The following is a 26345-nucleotide window of genomic DNA, read 5'->3' on the forward strand; positions in this document are numbered from 1 at the left end:
CGACAAGGTGGTCCCACAAGATACAACATATCTCAGCAGTGTAGAGGAGGCCACATAGGGAGTACCAGATACAACAGACAACCCCAGTAGATTCGCAGGTGAAGTGTTGCCTCACCTGGAAGGATTATTTGGGGCCCTGAAAGGAGGCGATGGGGCAGGTGAATGTGCAAGTCACTTGCAGGAATAAATGCTAGGAGGGAGATTAGTGGGGAAGGACAAACGGACAAGGGAATCACAGAGGGGAGTGAGCCCTGTGAAAAGTGGAGAGTTAGGTAGTGGGAGGGAAAGGTGTGTTTTGTGGTAGAACACCTACTTGTGGTAAGAAAACAGAGGTATGAGATGTCAAACTTTGAGGAGTCAGCGGATGATCAAAATTGGACAGCAAAACAATGGAAAGAAGATGAGATTAAAGCAATTATAAAACTGAGCGAAGACGGGGCATCTTTTGGTGATTGGAACTGGACTCATTTGACGGAGATATTCAACAAATTTATAGGCGAGATCAAAAGAGCAAAGATTTTACGAAATGGATCGCTATTAGTGATTTGTTGGGATAGTGCTCAGCAAGGCAAATTGATAAGATTAAATAAAATAGATGGCAAAAAAGTACAATGCTCAATACCCAACAACAGAAAGTGGACCACAGGAGTTATTTCGGGGATACCAACAAAAGCTACTCTGGATGAGACTAAACAGAACATAAAAGGAGCAAAAATTATTGAGGCCAAACGTTTGAAGGTTACATGAAACGGGAAAAAGTATGATAGTCTATCGGTAATGATTAAATTTGATGAACAGAGACTGCCGACTAACGTTTATTTAGAGTATATGTGTTATGCAGTTACAATACATATACCACCACCTTTAAGATGCTATGAATGCCAGAAATTCGGGCACATTGTGACGGTCGGCAGAGGGAAACAAAGATGTGGGAGATGCCCTGGAGAACATGAATACGGGAAATGTGAGATGGGAGTTAGGCTGAAATGCTGCAATTGTGCCGAGGAACACAGTGCAGCTTATCGAGGGTGCTTTTATAGCAAGAAGGCAGCTGAGATACAATATGTATAAGTAACGCAAGGGATCAGTTATGCAGAGGCAGTGAAAGAATTTGCTGAAAAAAAGGCTATCAAGCAAACAAATACAGGGAATAATAAACTGGTGAATTGTGAGGGCTGTAATATGGAAAATAAGGATACACTAATAAGTAGAAAGGATTTCGTACTGTTTATGGTAGATGCAATTAACTTTTCAGCACAAACAAGCAAAAGAACTGAAAAAATTAAAAATATAGTCAAGTCTGTAGAAAAATATCTTGGTATTACAGGGATTAGATGGGAAGAAATGCTGAATGGAGAAACCAACAGTTCCCAGGCAGGGGAGATGGAATCTTAATGGCAGTATATTTATCGCAAATGGTTGAGAATTTAAGAAATGTGTATCAGAACTTAAGGAAAAACCTCAGATTTTATGTATACAAGAAACATGGTTGAAACCCAGGGTAAATATGCAGAATTCCAACAACAAACAAAAGTACTCAACAAGAACAACTGTGAGTTGGAAGAGAGATTGAAAAATGGAGGAACGTATTACAAGGATACAAAAGGAAAAGGAATTTGTTGCAAAGTGAATTATCTACATTCAGATTATAAAATGAAAACATGGAAACAAACGAAGAAGAACTCCGAGATCTCAGTAAACAGCTGCAGGCTACGATCCAAGAAAAGGAAAACCTGAAAAAAAGTAGATAGACTTAAAAAACAGCAATTTTAAAAGTTATGCGTGCAATAATCAATATTCTTTAACGAGAAGAGTTTAGTCTTACAAATGATGCAGATGAAATCAATGTAATTGAGGTAATGCAACTACATGAAAACCATGTGACAAAATTAGGGAAGAATAGCAGTTTGAGGCACTACTATCTAATGAGTGTATTAAGCATTCATGAGGAATTGCAACTACAGAGTGATGCAAATAGAGATCTGCAGGCTGAACTAGATTGTCTAGAGCAGAGTACTCCAGGACACGTTTGGTTGGAACACAAGTCTAACAGGTGGCGGTAATGCACCGAAAAGCTGGTTTGCCAACCGCCATAAAACAACACAAGAAGAAGAAGACATCCCATCATCTACCTGTTTAACCATTTAATTTTTTAAAAATCTTCCCGCATTACCATGATTTCCTTAGATTCCGCTTGCTCACAGATGAGAAGCAAAGTTACGGTGCCTGATTAACTTACTGGCCCACACGTCATTGGGATGTGACAGGAAACCGGAGGACCCAGGGGGAGCCCGAATCACATGGTGCATGTGCCAACTCCATACCGATAGGGGTCCGGATTGATCCCTTGTCTCTGGCACTGTGAGGAAGCAGCTTTTAATACCCGCGCCCAACATGCCACGCAATAGCCAGGGCGAGTGGAGCACAATTAGAAATGCAAATTAGTCAATGGGTTTTACTGCAAGGGGTTCAGAAAAATTGGAGACATAAAACCGCATAAAATGCTGGAGAAAATCGGCAGCTCAGGCAGTATCTTTGGAAATGAATAAACAGTTGAAGTTTGGGGCCGAGACCTTTCTTCAGGACTGGAAAGAAAGGGTGAAGATGCCAGAATAGAAAGATGGCGGGGGGAGGGGGCAGAGGTAAAAGAGGACTAGGTAGAAGGTGATAGGTGAAGCCATGTGTGTGGGAGGGGTAAAGAGCTGGAGAAGAAGAAATTTTCCACACCTTGGATTTCGGGGATGTGGGCAGTACATTGACATGGCTGTTGCCTCACAGTTCCAGTGACACGGGCTCGATCCCGACCTCTGGCGCTGAGTTTGGAGTTTATAGGTTGTTCCTGTAACTGCGTGGCTTTTCCCCCCCGAGTGCTCCAGTTTCCACCCACCTTCCGGAGCCGCACGGGTTGGCTTATTAATTGGTGGAGTTAACCCCTTCCCCGATACAAACTCCACCCATCAAACCGTAAAAAGATGTCCGGGATCCTTGCTTGGAGACACACTGGGGCTTGGTGTAGTCAACACTTAAGTCCCTGTGGGGCGTTGCAGTTTGAGAGGTGGAGTTTGTATCGGGGAAGGGGTTAATTCCACCAATTAATACGCCAACCCGTGTGGCTCCAGAAGGTCGAAGCACAGTCCGGGGTCCTGCTGCCATTGGACACTGCGGGGTGGGGTCCGTGATTCTCAAACATTCTACCTGTGTACTGTCTAAAGAGGCCGCGAGAGTCACCATACAGAGAGGAGGTGAGGCAGCTAATAGACTGATGCAGAGCCAACAACTTGTCTCTGAATGTGAACAAAACAAGAGATGGTTGTTGACTTCAGGACTCGGAGCAACCACTCTCCGCTGAATATCGAAGACTCCTCCGTAGAGATCGTTAAGAGCACCGAATTTCTTGGTGTTCATCTGGCGGAGAATCTCACCTGGTCCCTCAACACCAGCTCCATAGCAGAGAAAGCCCAGTAGCGTCTCTACTTTCTGCGAAGGCTGAGAAAAGTCCATCTCCCACCCCCTCCCCATCCTCACCACATTCTACAGAGGTTGTATTGAGAGCATCCTGAGCAGCTGCATCACTGCCTGGTTCGGAAATTGCACCATCTCGGATCGCAAGACCCTGCAGCGGATAGTGAGGTCAGCTGAGAAGATCATCGGGGTCTCTGTTCCCGCCATTACAGACATTTACACCACCGGTTGCATCCACAAAGCAAACAGCATTACGAAGGACCCCACACACCCCTCATACAAACTCTTCTCCCTCCTGCCATCTGGCAAAAGGCACCGAAGCATTCAGGCTCTCATGACCAGACTATTTAACAGTTTCTTCCCCCCAAGCCATCAGACTCAATACCCAGAGCCTGGACTGACACCAACCTACTGCCTTCTACTGTGCCTATTGTCCTGTTTATTATTCATTGTAATGTCTGCATATTTTGTGCGCTTTATGCAGTCCTGGGTAGGTCTGTAGTCTAGTATAGTTTTTGTGTTGTTTCATGTTGCACCGTGGTCCTGAAAAATGTTGTCTTGTCTTTACTGTGTACTGTACCAGCAGTTATGGTCAAAATGACAATAGAAAGTGGCTTGAGTGGCACTGGTGTGCCCTGCATAGAAACGTATTGATTTGATGACACAACGAATGTACTGACTATATCTTGAGCAACCTCCTCTACATCGATGACACCCAATGTAGATTGTAGAACTGCTTTATCGTGCGCTTATGCTCCATCCGCCACAACAGTAAGGATTTCCCAGTGGCCAACCATTTTGTTTTCAATCCCCACTTTGACCATGGCGTCCTCTACTGCCACGATGAGGCAACTCTCAGGTTGGAGGAGCAACACCTCCTTCCATCTAGGTAGCCTCCAACCTGATAGGATGAACATGAATTTCTTTACCTCTGGTATTTTCCATCTCCTCTTTCTCTGCCATTCATCAGGACTCCCCTCTTGTCTCTTTATCTGTCTATCATCTCACTCTGGTGCCCCTCCTCCTTCACTTGCTCCCAAGGTCCACGCTCCTCTCCTGCCAGCTTCCTCCTTCTTCAGCTATGTACTATTTGCACCCTGCTTCACATTCATCACCAGCCCCCTCCCACCTTCCTTCCCCTTCACCCGGCTTCACTTATCACCTTCTAGCGTGTACTCCTTCCCCTCCCCCACCTTCTTGTTCCAGCTTCTTCCCCCTCCCTGTACAGTCCTGATGAAGTGTCAATCGTTTGTTCCCCTCCTTAGATGCTGCCTGACCTGCTGACCTCTTCAGGCATTTTATTAGAGTTACTCTGGATTTCTGGCATCTGTAAAATCTCTGTGTTTGTGATGTAATAGCTGTTACTTATTTCCTGATCACATTTTCACAAATAAAGTTTAATTTTTGCAATAAAATGAGAAAATCAAGATGCATGTTGTGATAAACGTCAGCTTCTACTGGAAGGTCATCCAACTTGGTGAAAGACACACTTTGCTTGGTCTGAATCATGCTCATCTTCCAATGTCTGGAGATGTCCGAAAGGGAATGCTGCTTACTGGCACATCCTGAGGTGCAGGAGAATGTGCTATGAAACTCACTAATGCTCTGCGGGGAAAGAGCACAGTCTGTGGTCCTGCTACCACTGGGCTGGGTCCTGTGTAACAGCCCTCGAATACTTCATGGGTGTACTGAGTTGAGGAGGAAACAGGAGTGGCGTTCCTAGGGCAGAAATGGCTAATACGAGAGGGGGAAGGACAATTTTAAGATGATCGGTGGAAAGTGTAAGGGGCAATGTTCCCGCTAAGGTGTGCACGTGCACACATCTTTTGCTTTTAGCGCAGAAAAGAATTCAAACAGCACTCAAAAGTTTGTCACTCTCTGCCTCATTGGCATATTAAGTATTTTCATAATCGTACACAATCACACTTCCTTTTCTGGTTTCTGATGCGGGCGGTCTGACAACGTGGAGTGTGCAATGATATTTTTGCAGATTTTACAACCGGCTTATTTATATTGTTTTTATTGAAGAAATTATTCAGTGCGCACTTGTTGTTGTCATTGGGCAAAAAAATTGCACAGCACGGGATTTTTGTGCAGTGGTCATTACAAATTAGAGGGAACATTGATAGGAGGAATGTTCGTTACAATGACAGTGGTGGCTGGGTGGAATGCCCTGCCCTGCCAGGTGGTAGGTAGACCCAGATGCATCAGGAGCATTTAAGAATCACTCAGATAGGTACACAAATGACAAAAAAAATGGAGGACTACATGGGAGAGAAGGGATCGATTGATCTTGGAGTAGATTAAAAGATTGGCACAACATTGTGGGCCAAAAGGCCAGAACTGTGTTATAATGCTCTAAGAGATTGTATTGATTTGATGCACCAATTGCATTTCCAGTGTATATAATGAGGGATAAAATATGTATATCTGGAAACAAAATGTATAATATGCTCAATGTATAGCAGAATGAAGACACAGAATGACACCCTGATTGATTATATTTACTGTATATATAATATATATGATGAATAAAGTTTACTTCTGGGGAAAAAAAGAGTGCAGGGTAACCACATCACTGAACTCTGAGAGCACTTGGGAGAGAATTTAGATAAGTTAGATTTCATTATAAAACTCCTTCAAGCATTCCATGAGAAAGGATCAGGCAACAAAGGAACCTGAAGCCTACACACAATAAGATGAGAGGAGCAGCAAGGTCGTTTCAAGTCAGGAGAGCTTAGACGGGGACTAAAGAGTTCTACCTAGAACCTGTCAGAAACGAGGCACTTAGAAGGAATGTCTTCAGTAAGTTCCAGATTTCTCCACACGCAGGGCTGCAGGTTTGAAAAAGAATGATGTGGCGAAGAGGAGGACAACTTGGGACCAGATTTAAAGGCTGCTCCTTCAGAAAGGAGGCGTGACACTGACTTGCCAATAGAGGGCAGTGCTGACAGAAAATTAAGCTGACGGCGGCGGAGGAAACTGTCTCCCCTCCCCCATGGTCACTCTCCCACCACCAACTTTAAGAGAGGGGCCAGGCCTGGACTCCTTTGGGGCCATAAGATATCAAATGGTGATCATACTCTTTCCAAAACAGAGAATTCACAGCTAAACCAGCACTTGATTCAAACCACTCCAGTCTAACAAGTTAAAACAGTATTTTGTACCCAACTTTCATTGAAACGTGCTGAGGAAGTGGTGGTGACAGAGGCCAGGGACACGGGTCTTTACAGACCTGGTGCAGTTTTCTTCGTTGTGGTTCCAGTTACGATCCTGGGGAGAATGTAACAGCATGAACCGATCTGAACTTCCACATTAGGCTCAAGATTTACGACCGGGTTACATTGACCTACAGAACTGGACCAGGGATGGAGCTTAACAGGAGGGAAAAGCTGAGTTGCAACTATGGGAGAAGCTACACTCGTGTGCAGCTTTCATCTGGTAAGTTAGGGTGGAAAAATCTACACAGGAGGCACTTGGGAGAAGGTTGTCCCAGGTTGATTCCTGGGATGAAGAGGTGGTTTTCATTCAGCACATAGGACCTGAACGCACAGAAGTCCAGAAAAAAAAATGAGGTGATCTCAGTGAATCATTTATGCCCTAACGGAGGCTCAGAAGGGCAAGATACTGAGAGAATCTAGAACCAGGGAAACAATTTCAGAGAGATGAATTAAGGCACAGGCAAGAGGGAATTTCTTCTCTCAGAGATAGGAATCTTGAATTTTCCTAATAAAACAGAAAATGCTAGAAACACAGGATGGGTCAGGCAGCACCTGTACAAAGAGAAACAGACTTAATGTTTCAGGTCATGTTGGAAATGGAACAGAGGACGTAAAACTAAGTTAGAGTCAAGTTACAGGGAGGGATGGGGAGGAATGGCAGGGACAAAGGGAGGACTGAGATTGAGAGAGGCCAGGGTTGCCACGGAGATAAATTGTAAATGAGATCATCTTGACCAACTGCCCTCATTATGCAACTATGATGAATAAAGGATAATATTTGCCCTCACCAACTATCCTCCAACAACCCACTAACCTGATGGCCTTACTCATTGCTTATCCTTCTGACAACTCTGGCCTCACACACTTGGAGTTATTTCCTTTATCCTATCCATCCCTCCCCGACTATCCCTGCAGTTATAGCAAGGCAAAACACACCTCTTTCCATAGCAACCTCTCTTTGCTAATTCTGACAAAGTCTGCTCGACCTGAAACGTTAGTGCTGCTTCTCCCCAGTTGCTGCCTGACCTGTTGAGTGTTTCCAACATTTTCTGATTTAATTTCGTACTTCCTGCATCTGCAGGTCTTTTATTTAGATTTTCATTGCAGCTCTATGCACAGTGAAACGTTGGGCTGAATTATTAAAATATATCCAGAGCTGAGATAGCTCCTTGGAGGGAAGGGTTACTGAGGACTGGATTTCAAAGATTAGATGCGCCGAGCCCAGACCAGACCAGCTGTGATCCAACTGGATGGAGAAAAAGGCTCGAGGGGCAAATGGCAGACCCATGCTCCTACTTCTCCAGAGGGAATATGATACAGGTGTGTCTCTGCTCTTTGATTGTTCACTATCGTGACAACTGAAACCGGTGGTACAAGGCGACATGAAGAAGACATGCAGACTAGACAGTGGCACGGGGGTTAATGACGTGGATAGGACGCTCCAACACCTACTCGCTCACAATATCCTCCTTGGCTCATCTGATGGTTACGACATCCGGACAGGTCTCATGGCTCCCTGTGCATGGGAAAAGAGTGGGGATAACGAGAATAGTTTTACAAAGAGCAGACACAAGCCACATAAACTTCCTCTCATACTTATTCAAAGCCTCCCTTCTCTAAGCTGTCTGCAAAACATTGCCACCTATCATACGCACCGTCCTGAAAGATTGTGTCTGTATATATGTGTATATAAGGCCAAAAGACATAGGAGCAGTATCAGGCCATTTGGTCCATCGAGTCTGCTCCACCATTCAATCATGGCTGATCCTTTTCTCCCCCTCAACCCCAATCAAGACCCTATCAATCTCTGCCTTAAATATACCAACGTTCTGTCCTCCACAGTTGCCTGTGTTAACAAATTCCACAAATTCACCACCCTCTTGTTAAAGAAATTACTCCAAAGCTCTGTTTCAAATGAATGCCCCTTTATCCTGAGGCTGTGCCCTCTTGTCCTAGACTCCTCTACCATGGGCAACATCCTTTTCACATCTACTCTGTCCAGGCCTTTCAACATTGAAAAGGTTTCAATGAGATCCTCCCTCATCCTTCTAAATTCCAGTGAGTACAGACCCAGAGCTATCAAATAGTCCTCGTACGATAACCCTTTCATTCCTGGAATCAACCTTGTGAACAGACTCCGGACCCTCTCCATGCCAACACATCTTTTCTTCAATGAGGAGCCCAAAATTGTTCACAATATTCAAGGTAAGTCCTCACTACTGCCTTATAAAGCCTCAGCATCACATCCCTGCTCTTGTACTCTAGACATTCTGAAATGAATGCTAACATTGTATTTGCCTTCCTCACCATCAACTCAACCTGCAAGTTAACCTTTAGGATGTTCTGTACAAGGACTCCAAAGTCCCTTTTCATCTCAGATTTTTGGAATTTCTGCCCATTTAGAAAATAGCCTGCACATTTATTTCTGCTACCAAAGTGCATGACCATGTATTTTCCAACATTATATTTCATTTGCCACTTTCTTGCCCATTCTCCTAATCTGTCTAAGTCCTTCAGCAGTCCACCTGTTTCCTCAACACTACCTACCCCTCCAACAATCTTTGTATCATCTGCAAACTTAGCAACAAATTCCATCCTCTAATTCATTGATTTACAGTGTAAAAAGAAGCGGTCCCAACACCGAACCATGCAGAACACCACGAGTTACTGGCAGCCAACCAGACAAGGATCTGTTTATTCCCACTTACTGCCTCCTACCAATCAGCCAATGGTTTAACCATGTTAGTAACTTCCTGTAAGATCATGGACTCTTAACCTGGTAAGCAGCCTCATGTGTGGCACCTTGTCAAAGGCCTGCTTAAAGTCCAAATATACAACATCTACTACATCTCCTTTATCTATCCTACTTGTAATCCAACAGGTTCACCGGGCAAGATTTTCCCTTAAGGAAACCATGCTGTCTTTGTCCTATCTTGTCCTGTGTCACCAAGTACTCCATCACCTTCTCCTTAACAACTGACTCCAACATCTTCCCAACCACTGAAGTCAGGCAAACTGGTCTACAATTTCCTTTCTGATGCCTTCCTCCTTTCTTAAAAAGTGGAGTGACATTTGCAATTTTCCAGTCCTCTGGCACCATGCTAGAATCCAATTATTTTTGAAAGATCATTGCTAATGCCTCCACAATCTCTAACTCTACCACTTTCAGAACCCTAGGGTGCAGTTCATCTGGTCTGGGTGGCTGATCTACCTCTAGGTCTTGCAGCTTTTTGAGCACCTTCTCTCTTGTAACAGTAACTGCACTCACTTCTCTTCCTTCACACACTACAACATCTAGCACAGTGCAAGTGTCTTCCACAGTGAAAACTGATGCAGAATACTCATTTAGTTCATCCACCATCTCCTTGGCTCCTGTTATTATTTCTGCAGCTTCATTTTCTAGCAGTCCTATATCCACTTTCATCTCTCTTTTATTGTTTTACATACCTCAAAAAGCTTTTACTATCCACTTTGATATTGTTTGTTAGCTTGATTTCATATTTCACCTTTTCCCTCTGAATGATTCTTTTGGTTACTCTTTGTAGAGTTTAAAAGCTTCCTATACACTCTATCCTCCCACTAATTATTGCTTTGTTGTATGCCTTCTCTTTTGCTTTTAAAATAGCTTTGACTTCCCTTGTCAGCCATGGTTGCATTATTTTGCTAATTGAGTATTTCTTTGTTTTTGGAATATATCTGTCCTGCACCTTCCTCATTCTCCCAGAAATTCACACCATTGCTGCTCTGCTGTCATCCCTGCCAGCATCTCCTTCCAATTTACTTTGGCCGACTCCTCTCTCATACCACTGTAATTTCCTTTACTCCACTGAAATACTGCTATGTCAGACTTTACTTTCTCCCTATCAAATTTCAGCTTGAACTCAATCATATTGTGATCACTGTCTCCTAAGGGTTCTTTTACCTTAAGTTCCCTAATCGCCTCCGGTTATGATATAACACCCAATCCAGTTTAGCAGATGCCGTAGTAGGCTCAACGACAAACTGCTCTAAAAAGCCATCTTGTATTCATTCAACAAACTCACTCTCCTGAGATCCATTACCAACCTGATATTCCTAATCGACCTGCATGTTAAAATCTGCCATGACTATCATAACGTTGCTCTTTTGACGCGCCTTTTCTATTTCCTGTTGTAATTTATGGTCCACATGCCAGCTACTGTTGGGAGGCCTGTATATAACTGCCATCAGGGTCCTTTTACCCTTGCAGTTTCTTAACTCAACCCACAAGGATTCAACATCTTCCAATCCTATGTCACATCTTTCTACTAATTTGATGCCATTCTTTACCAGCAGAGCCACACCACCCGCTCTGCCTACCTTCCTATCCCTCTGATATAACATGAAATCGTGAACATTCAGTTACTTAACAGTACGATATCTATTAATACTGGTTCATAAAAAACTACACAGTCTACAAACACTTTCAATTTCACAGTTTGTCTACTTTTGCACATTGGCTGTCTGCTAGGATTAATGTACAGTTTTTCATTCATTCTACTGCATTTCCTTATTTCTCAGTAAGTGCCTACAAGATAATGTCAGTATTATATGGTGGCATATACATACTTTGATAAGAAACTGACTTTGACTTTCTCTCTCTTTCTTTCCTGTGCTAAATGAGTACCTTCAGCAATCGTTCCATTCACACCTTACGGTATCATGCTCCACGTTTCCACCACCCTTGGTCAAGAAACTTCTGCAAGGTCCCTCACTTCGCTGATAATCCTAAACACTCTTCTTCTGATCTGCTTAATCATTTTTAAATAATAGTTGTTCAACTCTTAACTTTTATATGGGACTGTTACAGGTTACTTGGCTGTACTATCCCAAGAAATATTATCCTGGCATATCTTTGCTTTGCCCTGTTCAGAGTTTCAGTGGGAATTAGCAGAGGATTCGAAGAAGGGGTCTGAGAGTCTGACTGGGAGTGCCGAGAAAGACATTTTTGAAATTTTCATAATTTTTTCTTTCCTCCAACGGCGTTCTGAGAGGCGGGACTGCGCAGGCGTGTGACGTCGGGCAGTGCAGCGCGGCAGATTTAATCGGGCAGACATCCTGCTTCGGGTTTGATTCGAAGGAGTCTGAGAGTCTGAGTGGGAGTGCCGAGAAAGACATTTTTGAAATTTTCGTTATTTTTTTTTCTCCAACGGCGTTCTGCGCAGGCGTGTGACGTCGGGCTGTGCAGCGCGGCAGATTTAAAAGGAACAGAGCCTCATACAGCGGGCAGCGGAGTTTGCGGGCTGCGGAGTGAGCCGGGAGCAGAGTGAAGACTTAAGGGCTTCGGCTCAACGGGCTTAGGCGGAAACGGGTGAGGAAGGTTTGGCATTCATTTTCTGTTGTTATTTGAGGAGAGGGGCAGTATAAGTGTGAGGGCAGTTTGCTGTTCTCGGTGTCGGATGTGGGAGGCCCTGGAGTCTCCAAGCCTCCCGGACGTCTACATCTGCGCCAAGTGCATCGAGATGCAGCTCCTTAGGGACCGCGTTACGGAACTGGAGCTGCAGCTCGATGACCTTCGTCTGGTCAGGGAGAGTGAGGAGGTGATAGAGAGGAGTTGCAGGCAGGTGGTCACGCCGGGGCCACGGGAGGCAAGCAAGTGGGTCACGGTTAGGAGGGGGAAGGGGAAAAGTCAGGTAATAGGGAGTACCCCGGTGGCTGTGCCCCTTAACAACAGGTACTCCTGTTTGAGTACTGTTGGGGGGGACAGCTTACCCGGGGGAAGCGACAGTGGCCGTGCCTCCGGCACAGAGTCTGGCCCTGTAGCTCAGAAGGGTAGGGCAAGGAAGAGGAGGGCAGTTGTGATAGGGGACTCGATAGTAAGGGGGTCAGATAGGCGATTTTGTGGACGCAGTCCAGAGACCCGGATGGTAGTTTGCCTCCCTGGTGCCAGGGTCCGGGATATTTCTGATCGTGTCCAAGATATTCTGAAGTGGGAGGGTGAGGAGCCAGAGGTCGTGGTACATATAGGTACCAATGACATAGGTAGGAAAAGGGATGAGGTCCTGAAAGGAGAATATAGGGAGCTAGGAAGGGAGTTGAGAAAAAGGACCGCAAAGGTAGTAATCTCGGGATTACTGCCTGTGCCACGCGACAGTGAGAGTAGGAATGCGATGAGGTGGAGGATAAATGCGTGGCTGAGGGATTGGAGCAGGGGGCAGGGATTCAAGTTTTTGGATCATTGGGACCTCTTTTGGCGCAGGCGTGACCTGTACAAAAAGGACGGGTTACACTTGAATCCTAGGGGGACCAATATCCTGGCAGGGAGATTAGCGGGGGCTACTGAGGTGACTTTAAACTAGAATGATTGGGGGGTGGGAATCAAATTAAAGACACTAGGCGTGAGGAGGTTAGTTCACAACAGGGGGATGGGAACCAGTGCAGAGAGACAGAGGGGTGTAAAGTGAGGGTAGAAGCAAAAAGTACTGTGGAGAAAAGTAAAAGTGGCAGGCCGACAAATCCAGGGCAAGCATTAAAAAGGGCCACTTTTCAGCATAATTGTATAAGGGCTAAGAGGGTTGTAAAAGAGCGCCTGAAGGCTTTGTGTGTCAATGCAAGGAGCATTCGTAATAAGGTGGATGAATTGAAAGTGCAGATTGTTATTAATGATTATGATATAGTTGGGATCACAGAGACATGGCTCCAGGGTGACCAGGGATGGGAGCTCAACGTTCAGGGATATTCAATATTCAGGAGGGATAGACATGAAGGAAGGGGAGGTGGGGTGGCGTTGCTGGTTAAAGAAGAGATTAACGCAATAGAAAGGAAGGACATAAGCCAGGAAGATGTGGAATCGATATGGGTAGAGCTGCGTAACACTAAGGGGCAGAAGACGCTGGTGAGAGTTGTGTACAGGCCACCTAACAGTAGTAGTGAGGTTGGAGATGGTATTAAACAGGAAATTAGAAACGTGTGCAATAAAGGAACAGCAGTTATAATGGGTGACTTCAATCTACATGTAGATTGGGTGAACCAAATTGGTAAAGGTGCTGAGGAAGAGGATTTCTTGGAATGTATGCGGGATGGTTTTTTGAACCAACATGTCGAGGAGCCAACTAGAGAGCAGGCTATTCTGGACTGGGTTTTCAGCAATGAGGAAGGGTTAATTAGCAATCTTGTCGTGAGAGGCCCCTTGGGTAAGAGTGACCATAATATGGTGGAATTCTTCATTAAGATGGAGAGTGACATAGTTAATTCAGAAACAAAGGTTCTGAACTTAAAGAGGGGTAACTTTGAAGGTATGAGACGTGAATTAGCTAAGATAGACTGGCAAATGACACAAAGGATTGACGGTGGATATGCAATGGCAAGCATTTAAAGGTTGCATGGATGAACTACGACAATTGTTCATCCCAGTTTGGCAAAAGAATAAATCAAGGAAGGTAGTGCACCCGTGGCTGACAAGAGAAATTAGGGATAGTATCAATTCCAAAGAAGAAGCATACAAATTAGCCAGAGAAAGTGGCTCACCTGAGGACTGGGAGAAATTCAGAGTTCAGCAGAGGAGGACAAAGGGCTTAATTAGGAAGGGGAAAAAAGATTATGAGAGAAAACTGGCAGGGAACATAAAAACGGACTGTAAAAGCTTTTATAGATATGTAAAAAGGAAAAGACTGGTAAAGACAAATGTAGGTCCCCTGCAGACAGAAACAGGTGAATTGATCATGGGGAGCAAGGACATGGCAGACCAATTGAATAATTACTTTGGTTCTGTCTTCACTAAGGAGGACATAAATAATCTTCCAGAAATAGTAGGGGACAGAGGGTCCAGTGAGATGGAGGAACTGAGCGAAATACATGTTAGCAGGGAAGTGGTGTTAGGTAAATTGAAGGGATTGAAGGCAGATAAATCCCCAGGGCCAGATGGTCTGCATCCCAGCGCGCTTAAGGAAGTAGCCCAAGAAATAGTGGATGCATTAGTGATAATTTTTCAAAACTCGTTAGATTCTGGACTAGTTCCTGAGGATTGGAGGGTGGCTAATGTAACTCCACTTTTTAAAAAAGGAGGGAGAGAGAAACCGGGGAATTATAGACCGGTTAGCCTAACGTCGGTGGTGGGGAAACTGCTGGAGTCAGTTATCAAGGATGTGATAACAGCACATTTGGAAAGCGGTGAAATGATCGGACAAAGTCAGCATGGATTTGTGAAAGGAAAATCATGTCTGACGAATCTCATAGAATTTTTTGAGGATGTAACTAGTAGAGTGGATAGGAGAGAACCAGTGGATGTGGTATATTTGGATTTTCAGAAGGCTTTTGACAAGGTCCCACACAGGAGATTAGTGTGCAAACTTAAAGCACACGGTATTGGGGGTAAGGTATTGGTGTGAGTGGAGAGTTGGTTAGCAGACAGGAAGCAAAGAGTGGGAATAAACGGGACCTTTTCAGAATGGCAGGCGGTGACTAGTGGGGTACCGCAAGGCTCAGTGCTGGGACCCCAGTTATTTACAATATATATTAATGACTTGGATGAGGGAATTAAATGCAGCATCTCCAAGTTTGCGGATGACACGAAGCTGGGTGGCAGTGTTAGCTGTGAGGAGGATGCTTAGGGGATGCAGGGTGACTTGGATAGGTTGGGTGAGTGGGCAAACTCATGGCAGATGCAATTTAATGTGGATAAATGTGAAGTTATCCACTTTGGTGGCAAAAATAGGAAAACAGATTATTATCTGAATGGTGGCCGATTAGGAAAAGGGGAGGTGCAACGAGACCTGGGTGTCATTATACACCAGTCATTGAAAGTGGGCATGCAGGTACAGCAGGGAATGAAAAAGGCGAATGGTATGCTGGCATTTATAGCGAGAGGATTCGAGTACAGGAGCAGGGAAGTACTACTGCAGTTGTACAAGGCCTTGGTGAGACCACACCTGGAGTATTGTGTGCAGTTTTGGTCCCTTAATCTGAGGAAAGACATCCTTGCCATAGAGGGAGTACAAAGAAGGTTCACCAGATTGATTCCTGGGATGGCAGGACTTTCTATGAAGAAAGACTGGATGAACTGGGCTTGTACTCATTGGAATTTAGAAGATTGAGGGGGGATCTGATTGAAACGTATAAGATCCTGAAGGGATTGGACAGGCTAGATGCAGGAAGATTGTTCCCGGTGTTGGGGAAGTCCAGAACGAGGGGCCACAGTTTGAGGATAGAGGGGAAGCCTTTTAGGACCGAGATTAGGAAAAACTTCTTCACACAGAGAGTGGTGAATCTGTGGAATTCTCTGCCACAGGAAACAGTTGAGGCCAGTTCACTGGCTATATTTAAGAGGGAGTTGGATATGGCCCTTGTGGCTACGGGGGTCAGGGGGTATGGAGGGAAGGCTGGGGCGGGGTTCTGAGTTGGATGATCAGCCATGATCATAATAAATGGCGGTGCAGGCTCGAAGGGCCAAATGGCCTACTCCTGCACCTATTTTCTATGTTTCTATGAAACAGTGAATGAAGTATTGAACTGGATAATAAAAGTGGCTTGTCATTAAAATACATAGTTTAAACTAGCTCCTCTTACACATGCACGACAACTTCATTAGAGGGGGGCGGGGTGAGGGGGAAGGACAGCGTGTGATCCACTGCCTCACCCAGTCCCAGAGAGGGAGAGCACAATGCGTGACCCACAGTCCCAAAGGGAGAGAGAACTGTGTGCGACCCACTGCCCCACCCGGTCCCAGAGCAGTAGAGAACAGTTTGTAAACCTCACCCCCACTTCTTATGCTCCTAGCCCTCCAAAACTTCTTACCTGGGAAATGTTGACTCCAGTAAGTTTCTCGATGGTCTCGGGAAGCCTGGTCATGATATCAAGAACCTCTCCGCTCATCTTGGAGGCACCGACCTCTCCGCTGCCACTGCTCACCATGGTGATCTTCTTGACCTTTGAGAAGGGCTGGCTGATCTCTGCTGCCACCTGGAAAAGCGACAGTGGGTAAAGTGAGTTCATGCCTAACACCACCTGCGGCAATCAAGCTCACTGGGAAACGCTCTCATCTCAAGACAGTTTTACCCAGAACACTCAAATCCTGGTGGCATCTCCACAGGTGAGATGCTGTTCTTGGAAGGCAGCAATGACGATGGGCTGCACTGGTAGAGACAGCACCTTTCAGATCAGATTGCAAATTGTGGGCTGAACCGCCATCTCTATGGCTGGTGGGCACAATGCCAATGGTGCCCTGACCAACACTGGCTCTTGACCATCAGTCGGAGATTACCTGGTTACCTGTTGGATCTGTGCACAGATATTCTGCCACTTCATCTAGATTATGGTGACGGGGAAAAGTTTAGAGTAACACAAACAAAATGCTGAAACAACTCAGCAGGGCAGGCAGCATCAATGAAGAGGTATAAGGCTGAGACTCTTCATCGGGAAAGGAAGACGGAAGAAGCCAGAATAAGAAGATGGGGGAGGAAAAGGAGTTCAAGCTGGCAGGTGACAGGTGAAGCCAGGTGAGGGGGAAGGTAGGTGGTTGGAATGGGGGTAGGGAAATGAAGTAAGAACCTGATGAAAGGTCTCAGCACGAAACATCGACTGTTTATTCCTTCGCATAGATGCTGCCTGCTCTCCTGAGTTCCTCCAGTACTGAGTGTTAAGTCTGGATTTCCAGCATTCACAGAATTTCGTGTTTAAATTTAAAGGACACGTGGGGCAAGTTTCCTTTAAGACAGAGAGAATGGTGGGTGCCTGGAATGGGGAAATGGTTTAATGGTGCAAGCAGACAACAGGAATGGGGAATGGTGAAGGACAGGAGGGGGAGGGAAATTACTGGTAGTTCAAGAAATCAAAGTTCATGCCATCAAGTTGGTGGCTACCCAGACAGAATATAAGATGTTGCTTCTCCAACTCGAGTATGGCTTCATTGTTGAAGCAGAGGAGGCCGTGGACTGATATGTCAGAAAGGAATGGGAAGCAGAATTGAAATGGGTGGCCACAGGGAAATCTCGCTATTCGTGGTGTATGGAGGGAATGTGCTCGACAAAGCGGTCTCCTGCTCTACGTTGGGTCTCAGCAATATACAGGAGGCCACACTGGGAGCACCAGATACAGTACTTGACTCGCAGGTGAAGTGTCGCCTCACCGGAAGGACTGAATGGTAGTGAGGGAGGACGTGCAGGGGCAGGTTGGTACTTGTTCCCCTGTTCCGCTTGCAAGGATAAGTGCCAGGAGCGAGATCAGTGAGACGAACGAGTGCGGTTGTGTAGGGAGTAATCCCTGCAGGAAGCAGAAAGTTGGTGGGGGGGGGGGGGGATGATGAGCTTTGTGGTGGAGTACCGTTGGAAATGGCAGAAGTTACAGAAAATTATGTGCTGAATGTGGAGGCTAGCAGGGTGGTAGGTGAGGTCAAGTGGAACCCTATCCCTGCTGCGGTGGTGGGAGAATGGGGTGAGTGCAGATGTACACGAAATGGAAGAGGGTGAGGGCAACATTGATGGTGGAGGAAGGGAAGCCCCTTTCTTTGAAGAAGGACAATATCTCAGTTGTTCCGGAATGAAAAGCCTCATCCTGAGAGCAGATGTGGCTGTGATGGAGGAAGTGAGAAAAATGGATGGCATTTTTACAAGTGACAGAGTGGGAAGAGGTACAGTGCAGACAGCTGTGACAGCCAGTGGGTTAATAAAAAGATATTAGCAGATATACTGTCTCCAGAGATGGAGACAAAGAGATCGAGGAAGTGGAGAGAGGAACAAGAAATGGACCAAATAAATTTCAGGGCAGGGTGGAAGCTGGAGGCAAAGTTGATGAAATTGACAAGCTCAGCATGGATGCAGGAAGCAGCCGTTAATGTAGCATAGGAGGAGTTGGGGATTGATGTCAGTGTAGGTTTGGAACATACACTGTTCCACTTAGCTGATGAAAAGGCAGGCATAGCTGGGACTCATGCGAGTGTCCATGGCTACAGCTTTGGTTTGGAGGAAGTGAGAGCAGCTGAGGGAGAAATTCGTGAGGGTGAGGACCAGTTCTGCCAGATGGAGGAGAGTGGTGGTGAAGGGGAAATGCTGGGTCAATTGTTCAGAAAGAAGGAGCGAGCTTTAAGGCCCTCCTGATTGGGGATGAAAATGAGACATTCGGGGCCAGGGAGCCCAAAGATGGAGAGCGTGTGATGTGTCATGCATGTAGGGAGGAAGGGACTGAGCCAGGGGGATAAAACCGACAGAAGTTCTGTGGGGAAGGAGCAAGCAGAAACAATGCATCTACTTGGACAGTCAGGTTTGTGGATATTGAGTTGGAGGTAGAAACGGGATATGCGGGGTAAGGGAACTATGAGGACGGTGGCAGTGAACGGGAGACTCCCAGAATTGGTAAGGTTGCTGATGGTGTGGGATATAATGGTCTGGTGCTCCTTAGAGGGGTGTTGTTCAAGGTTAGTTTAGCATCTTATTTAGCACACACATTGTGGGCTGAAAGGCCTGTTTCTGTGCTGTTCTTTGTACAAGTGACTAGAGAACCTTTTGTAGACTGATTTTGCTGATCCAACCCACAAATGTACAGAACTGTGCAAAAGTCTTAAAAGTGCAAAGGTTTATTTATTATCAATGTATGCATGTAGTATACAACTCTGAGATTTGTCTTCTCCAGGTAGCCATGAAATCAAGAAAAACCATGGGAAGCCAGTTTAGAGAGAAACACAAAACCCACCCCTACCCCTGCACAAAAGAGAACAGCAACACTATTATCAACCCCCAAACAACCCTCCTCCCACACAAAATGCAGCAAGAACATCGGCCTCAAATACCCCTCTTCCCGTGAATATTACTAAAAATTATATGGCTAGGCTCATATGTATAACTAGGGTGCCCAAGACGTTTGCACAGTACTGTATCTTATGTCTTTCCAGTTAACAAATAATACTTCACACTGCTGAGCTAATAGAAAGCTAAATACACTTATTTCTGTTTCAAAAAAACACCCAACCACCTTCTTATTTGAACCAATATACAGAACTGTACAAAAGTCTTAGACACCCTAGATATATATATGTGTATTTAAAACTTTTACATAGTACTGTATGTTGGGAATGGAAGGGATTCGACTTGGTATGTTAATAGCTGATCTCACTTTGGAGAGATGGTGCATTCTCCATGGGCAGCACTGGCACCTCTGTAATGCACTGGAATGCACCACACTCGGTGGAGGCAAGAGACTCGGACAGCCACAGACTTCAAGGTCCGCTGGGCAAGAGAGCAGAGGGCAGCAATAGGAACGTTTGAAAAAAATGGTTAAGGGTTGGGGGATGTTGCAATTTATTGGAATTTGAGAGGGTGGGAATGGGATGAAAAGGGCAGGTCAATCTTCAGTGTTGCCAGCTGAGTTAATAACACTGGCACCTCCTGCTACAAACCAAAAGACAAGAAATTTTGCAGAGGCTGTAATGCACAAAAGAATGTTGGAGTAAGTCAGCAAGTCAGGCAGCATCTATGGAGGGGGATTGACATTTTGGGCTGAGACCTTTCATCAGGACTGGGAGAGAAGGGGGCAGAAGCCAGTAAGATGGTAGGGGAGGGGGAGGATTACAAGCTGAGAGGTGATAGGCGAGGCCAGGTGTGGGGAAAGTGGCCCTTTCTTCCCTTCTCTTCTACTCCCCCACCATCATGATCTACCCATCACCTTCCCCGGTTTCGCACCTCCTCTTTATGCCATGAGTTACAGGCCCAGAACAAGCCATCATACTCTCATTCACCAACCCCGCCCCCATGCTTCTCCCTCTCCCCCACCCTGTTAATCTGGCTCAATGGCCAGAGTAAAGTCTATGAATCTCTCAGGCTGCTGGGGAGGTCAAAGCCCGGTGTCTGTCGGCCAGGGTTTGTGTTTACTGGAGGCTGCTCCTGGTTTTAAAGGACAGTGTATATGTGTGGGTGGGAGGGTTTGTTTTTGTTGTTATTTGTTGCTTGTATGGGATGTCCAAGGAGGGTCTCCACCTCTGGTGAAAGGGCTTGTGATGTCCAATCTGGGGCAGCTCACTCAGCTTTGGTTCACCTGTGGCTTCAAGTAGCTTTTGGCTTGTGACGACGGCCACTCCGCGGTACACTACTTTGACAGGTGAGCTAAGCCAGGTGAGGGTAGCCGGTGGCCTCATAACCCAATGTGTTAGGGACCTGCCTGTCCCAGCATGCGAAGTGAGCTCCAGTAGACAGGGCGGGTACGATCTACAGTGAGATCCAACAGCCAGAAATGCTGTACTGGACTGCTCCGTGGACAGCAGAGGGCATGACAAGACACAGAACACATCATGTTCATCCACTGCAGCCAAGTAAGACCCCAATTTGGGACGCTTGCCTGTCCCACTGGACTCGGACCTCTGAGGACAGGAGTGTGGAAACGCACAAGTGCAACAGCTTTTTCACTTTGAAAACTCTCCTGCACAGGTTGCTGTCATCGTTGGACACAATGGACAACCACCAGTCACCATTTGCTGCTTGTTGTGCTCTGTGCCATTCTGCTGAGCACTGTGGACGTGCTACATTGGCACCGGAATGTGCAGCGACAGTTACGGGCTGCCCCAGCACACACTCAGGAGCGTAGGTCATTAACAAAAACGTCAGATTTTACTGCATATTTCGATGTACACATGACAAACATGAATCTTTATTCTTGGCTTCTGTCCCCCTTTCTTTCCAGTCCTGATGAAGGGTTTCAGCACAAAAGGTGAACTCTGCATTCCCCTCCGTAGATGCTGCCTGACCTGCTGAGTACATCCAGCACTTTGTGTGTTTTCCTCCTACTACAAATGATGGATTTCAGGAGTCGTCAGGGCAGTGACAGGTGTCAGTGGACGGACTACCTGGTTCCACCTGCCCAGCACACAGATCAGGACCGGGTTTAGAGTCGGGCTCTTACCTGGGGCAGCTTTTCCAGCATCATGTCAACCATGGCAGCGTCCTTGTACTCATTGAAAGCCTCTGCTTTCTTGATCATCTGCTCGGCCTCAGCTTTGGCCTTGGCATGAATCGCAAAGGCTTCTGCCTCTCCCTTCACCTGGGTAAGAGATGGAAGAGGTGGGTCACAGAGTCAGCGACAGGTCCGAAAGAAGATCCCACTGCGGTTGTACCTCCAGCAACCCTTCTGTTCACCACCCGGATTCTCCGACTATCACACTTTCGCCAACCATCCGGACTCTCACACTTCTGCCAACCACTCACCACCCGGACTCTCACACTTCTGCCAACCACCCACCACCCAGGCTCTCTGACTCAAGAGCCAAAGCTTCTTCTACATGGACCTCTCCTGAACTAGCCGAGTCTCTCCCCCAGTACATGAAAGTGCAGTGTACAAAGTTCCCTGCTATGCAGGAAAGACATCAGTTTAAGGTGGAAGGAAGTAGACTTAAGAGGGGAGGTGGGTAAGTAATCATTTACAGAGGGCAGTAATGCACCCAGAGGAAGTTGTGAACTGAGAGCTTGGATACATATATGGAATTATGATGTAGTGGCCATTACAGAGACTTGGCTGGCAACAGGGCAGGAATGCATTCTCAATATTCCTGGATTCAGTGCTTTAAAAGGGATAGAGAGGGCAGAAAAAGGGCAGGAGGGGTGGCATTACTGGTCAGGGATACTATTACAGCTACAGAAAGGATGGGTAATGTACCAGGATCCTCTTTTGAGTCAGTATGGGTGGAAGTCAGGAACGGGAAGGTAGCAGTTACTCTATTCGGGGTATTCTATGGGCCCCCTGGTAGCAGCAGAGATACAGAGGAGCAGATTGGGAGGCAGATTTTGGAAAAGTGCAAAAATAACAGGGTTGTTATCGTGGGTGACTTTAACTTCCCTAAAATTGATTGGCACCTGATTAATTCCAAGGGTTTAGATGGGGCAGAGTTTGTTAAGTGTGTCCAGGACGGATTCCTGTCACAGTATGTGGAGAGGCCGACTAGGGGGAATGCCATACTAGATCTAGTACTAGGTAAGAACCGGTTCAGGTCACAGATCTCTCAGTGGGTGAGCATCTGGGGGACAGTGACCTCCGCTCCCTGGCCTTTATAATTATCATGGAAGAGGATAGAATCAGAGAGGACAGGAACATTTTTAATTGGGAAAGGGCAAGTTATGAGGCTATAAGGCTAGAACTTGTGGGTGTGAATTGGGATGATGTTTTTGCAGGGAAATGTACTATGGACATGTGGTCGATGTTTAGAGATCTCTTGCAGGATTTAAGGGATAAATTTGTCCCAGTGAGGAAGATAAAGAATGGTAGGGTGAAGGAACCATGGGTGACAAGTGAGGTGGAAAATCTAGTCAGGTGGAAGAAGGCAGCATACACAAGGTTTAGGAAGCAAGGATCAGATGGGTCTATTGAGGAATATAGGGAAGCAAGAAAGCAGCTTAAGAAGGGGCTGAGAAGAGCAAGAAGGGGGCATGAGAAGGCCTTGGTGAGTAGGGTAAAGGAAAACCCCAAGGCATTATTCAAATATGTGAAGAAAAAAAGGATGACAGGAGTGAAGGTAGGACCGATTAGAGATAAAGGTGGGAAGATGTGCCTGGAGGCTGTGTTAGTGAGCGAAGTCCTCAATGAATACTTCTCTTCGGTATTCACCAATGAGAGGGAACTTGATGATGGTGAGGACAATATGAGTGAGGTTGATGTTCTGGAGCATGTTGATATTAAGGGAGAGGAGGTGTTGGGAGTTGTTAAAATACATCAGGACAGATAAGTCCCCGGGGCCTGACGGAATATTCCCCAGGCTGCTCCACGAGGCGAGGGAAGAGATTGCTGAGCCTCTGGCTAGGATCTTTATGTCCTCGTTGTCCACGGGAATGGTACCGGAGGATTGGAGGGAGGCGAATGTCGTCTCCTTGTTCAAAAAAGGTAGTAGGGATAGTCCGGGTAATTATAGACCAGTGAGCCTTACGTCTGTGGTGGGAAAGCTGTTGGAAAAGATTCTTAGAGATAGGATCTCTGGGCATTTAGAGAATCATGGTCTGATCAGGGACAGTCAACATGGCTTTGTGAAGGGCAGATCGTGTCTAACAAGCCTGATAGAGTTCGTTGAGGAGGTGACCAGGCATATGGATGAGGATAGTGCAGTGGATGGGATCTATATGGATTTTAGTAAGGCATTTGACAAGGTTCCACACAGTAGGTTTATTGAGAAAGTCAGAAGGCATGGAATCCAAGGAAGTTTGGCCAGGTGGATTCAGAATTGGCTTGCCTGCAGAAGGCAGAGGGTGGTGGTGGAGGGAGTACATTAGGATTGGAGGATTGTGACTAGTGGTGTCCCACAAGGCTCTGTTCTGGGACCTTTTCGTGATTTTTATTAACGACCTGGATGTGGGGGTAGAAGGGTGGGTTGGCAAGCTTGCAGACGACACAAAGGTTGGTGGTGTTGTAGATAGTGTAGAGGATTGTCAAAGATTGCAGAGAGACATTGATAGGATGCAGAAATGGGCTGAGAGGTGGCAGATGGAGTTCAACCCGGAGAAGTGTGAGGTGGTACACTTTGGAAGGACAAACTCCAAGGCAGAGTACAAAGTAAATGGCAGGATACTTGGTAGTGTGGAGGAGCAGAGGGATCTGGGGGTACATGTCCACAGATCCCTGAAAGTTGCCTCACAGGCGGATAGGGTAGTTAAGAAAGCTTATGGGGTGTTAGCATGCATAAGTCAAGGGATAGGGTTTAAGAGTCGCGATGTAACGATGCAGCTCTATAAAACTCCGGTTAGGCCACACTTGGAGTACTGTGTCCAGTTCTGGTCGCCTCACTATCGGAAGGATGTAGAAGCATTGGAAAGGGTACAGAGGGGACTTACCAGGACGCTGCCTGGCTTAGAGAGTATGCATTTATGATCAGAGATTAAGGGAGCTAGGGCTTTACTCCTTGGAGAGAAGGAGGATGAGAGGAGACATGATAGAGGTGTACAAGGTAATAAGAGGAATAGATAGAGTGGATAGCCAGCGCCTCTTCCCCAGGGCACCACTGCTCAATACAAGAGGACATGGCTTTAAGGTAAGGGGTGGGAAGTTCAAGGGGGATATTAGAGGAAGGTTTTTTTACTCAGAGAGTGGTTGGTGCGTGGAATGCACTGCCTGAGTCAGTGGTGGAGGCAGGTACACTATTGAAGTTTACTAGATGGGTATATGGAGGAATTTAAGGTGGGGGCTTATATGGGATGCAGGGTTTGAGGGTCGGCACAACATTGTGGGCCTAAGGGCCTGTACTGTGCTGTACTATTCTATGTCTTAGATAGGCATAAATAGGAAAGGCATGCAAGAATGTAGTCCTAATGTGAGCAAAATTTCAGATAGGTAAAAAGGGTCAGCATGGACACGATCGGCCAAAGGGCCCATTTCAATTACCCACTCCAACCTCCTCCAACCCTACAATCCTCTATCACCTCCGATTCCTGCCTCCTGCTGCCTCGTTATCAACCACTCCAGGTTGGAAGCGTTCTCTAAACTTCCCCAGTTCTCTTCCAAGTTGCCAGTGGTTGACAGTGTCGTTAAGAAGACGTGTGGTGTGTTGGCATTCATTTAAGAGCTGCGAGGTAATGGTACAGCTATATAGGACCCTGATCAGACCCCATTTGGAGTACTGTGTTCAGCTCTGGTCACCTCACTACAGGAAGGATGTGGATACTAGAGACAGAGTACAGAGGAGACTTACAAGGATGTTTCCTGGTTTGGAGAGCGTACCTTATGAGAATAGGTTGAGTGTGCTTGGCCTTTTCTCCCTGGTGACCTGACAGAGGTATATAAGATGATGAGAGGCATTGATTGTGTGGATAGCCAGAGGCTTTTTTCCCAGGGCTGAAATGGCTAGCACGAGGGGGCATAGTCTTAAGGTGATTGGAAATAGGTATCCAGGGGAAGTCAAGGGCAAGTTTTTTTTTCAAAACACAGAGGGTGGTGGATGGGTGGAATACATCGCCAGCAGTGGTGGTGGAAGTGGATACAATTGGGTCTTTTAAGCTTAGAAAAATAGGTGGTTATGCGTTAGGGAAATTCTAGGCAGTTTCTAGAGTAGGTTACATGGTCAGCACAATATTGTGGGTCGAAGTGCCACCCAGCCAACACACTTTTCGACCCTCTTCCCTCCGGGAGAAGGCTCAGGAGCTTGAAGACTCATACGGCCAGATTTGGGAACAGCTTCTTTCCAACTGTGATAAGACTGCTGAACGGATCCTGACCCGGATCTAGGCCGTACCCTCCAAATATCCGGACCTGCCTATCGGTTTTTTTGCACTACCTTACTTCCCATTTTTCTATTTTCTATTTATGATTTATAATTTAAATTTTTAATATTTACTATTGATTTGTAATCCAGGGAGCGGGAAGCGCAGAATCAAATATCGCTGTGATGATTGTACACTCTAGTATCAATTGTTTGGCGACAATAAAGTAGAAAGTATGTGCTGTAGATTTCTATGTTCTATTTCCCGGAATGTGCAGCAGGGTGGGGTGGGGAGGAGCGTGCCATTTCCAGCGCGTAACTTACCCGTATGGACTCAGCCTCTGCCTCTGCCTCCATGATGAGCTTCATCCTGGGGAAATAGAGAAAACAGTAGGAAGGGGACGGGGTCCATCACCACACACCCCGAACACACAGAGTATCACCCCAGCTGATTCTGCTCGAATGCGGGGCAGCAAAGTGGCACAGCTGGTACACCTGCTGCCCTACGGCGCCGTTGATCTGGGTTCGATCCTGATCCTTGTAATTAGAACAAA

At 46.2% G+C, this 26345-nt stretch overlaps 1 protein-coding gene across 3 annotated transcripts in view; it reads right to left on the reverse strand.

Annotated features, from left to right (window-relative positions):
- Positions 1-5945: 5945 nt before the first annotated feature.
- Positions 5946-26345, reverse strand: part of LOC140198186 (flotillin-1-like) — an 83459-nt gene continuing 63059 nt past the window's right edge. For all 3 annotated transcript variants that reach the window (XM_072259190.1, XM_072259189.1, XM_072259191.1), the window contains 4 exons: positions 26116-26161; positions 21522-21659; positions 16434-16598; positions 5946-8199 (listed from right to left, as the gene is read on the reverse strand). In XM_072259190.1, coding sequence (XP_072115291.1) covers positions 8170-8199; positions 16434-16598; positions 21522-21659; positions 26116-26161 — 379 coding nt within the window. In that variant the 3' untranslated portion in view covers positions 5946-8169. The remainder of the gene's footprint in view (positions 8200-16433; positions 16599-21521; positions 21660-26115; positions 26162-26345) is intronic.

This window comes from Mobula birostris, chromosome 5 (genome assembly GCF_030028105.1).
Source record: "Mobula birostris isolate sMobBir1 chromosome 5, sMobBir1.hap1, whole genome shotgun sequence".
In the NCBI taxonomy this organism is placed as follows: Eukaryota; Metazoa; Chordata; class Chondrichthyes; order Myliobatiformes; family Myliobatidae; genus Mobula; species Mobula birostris.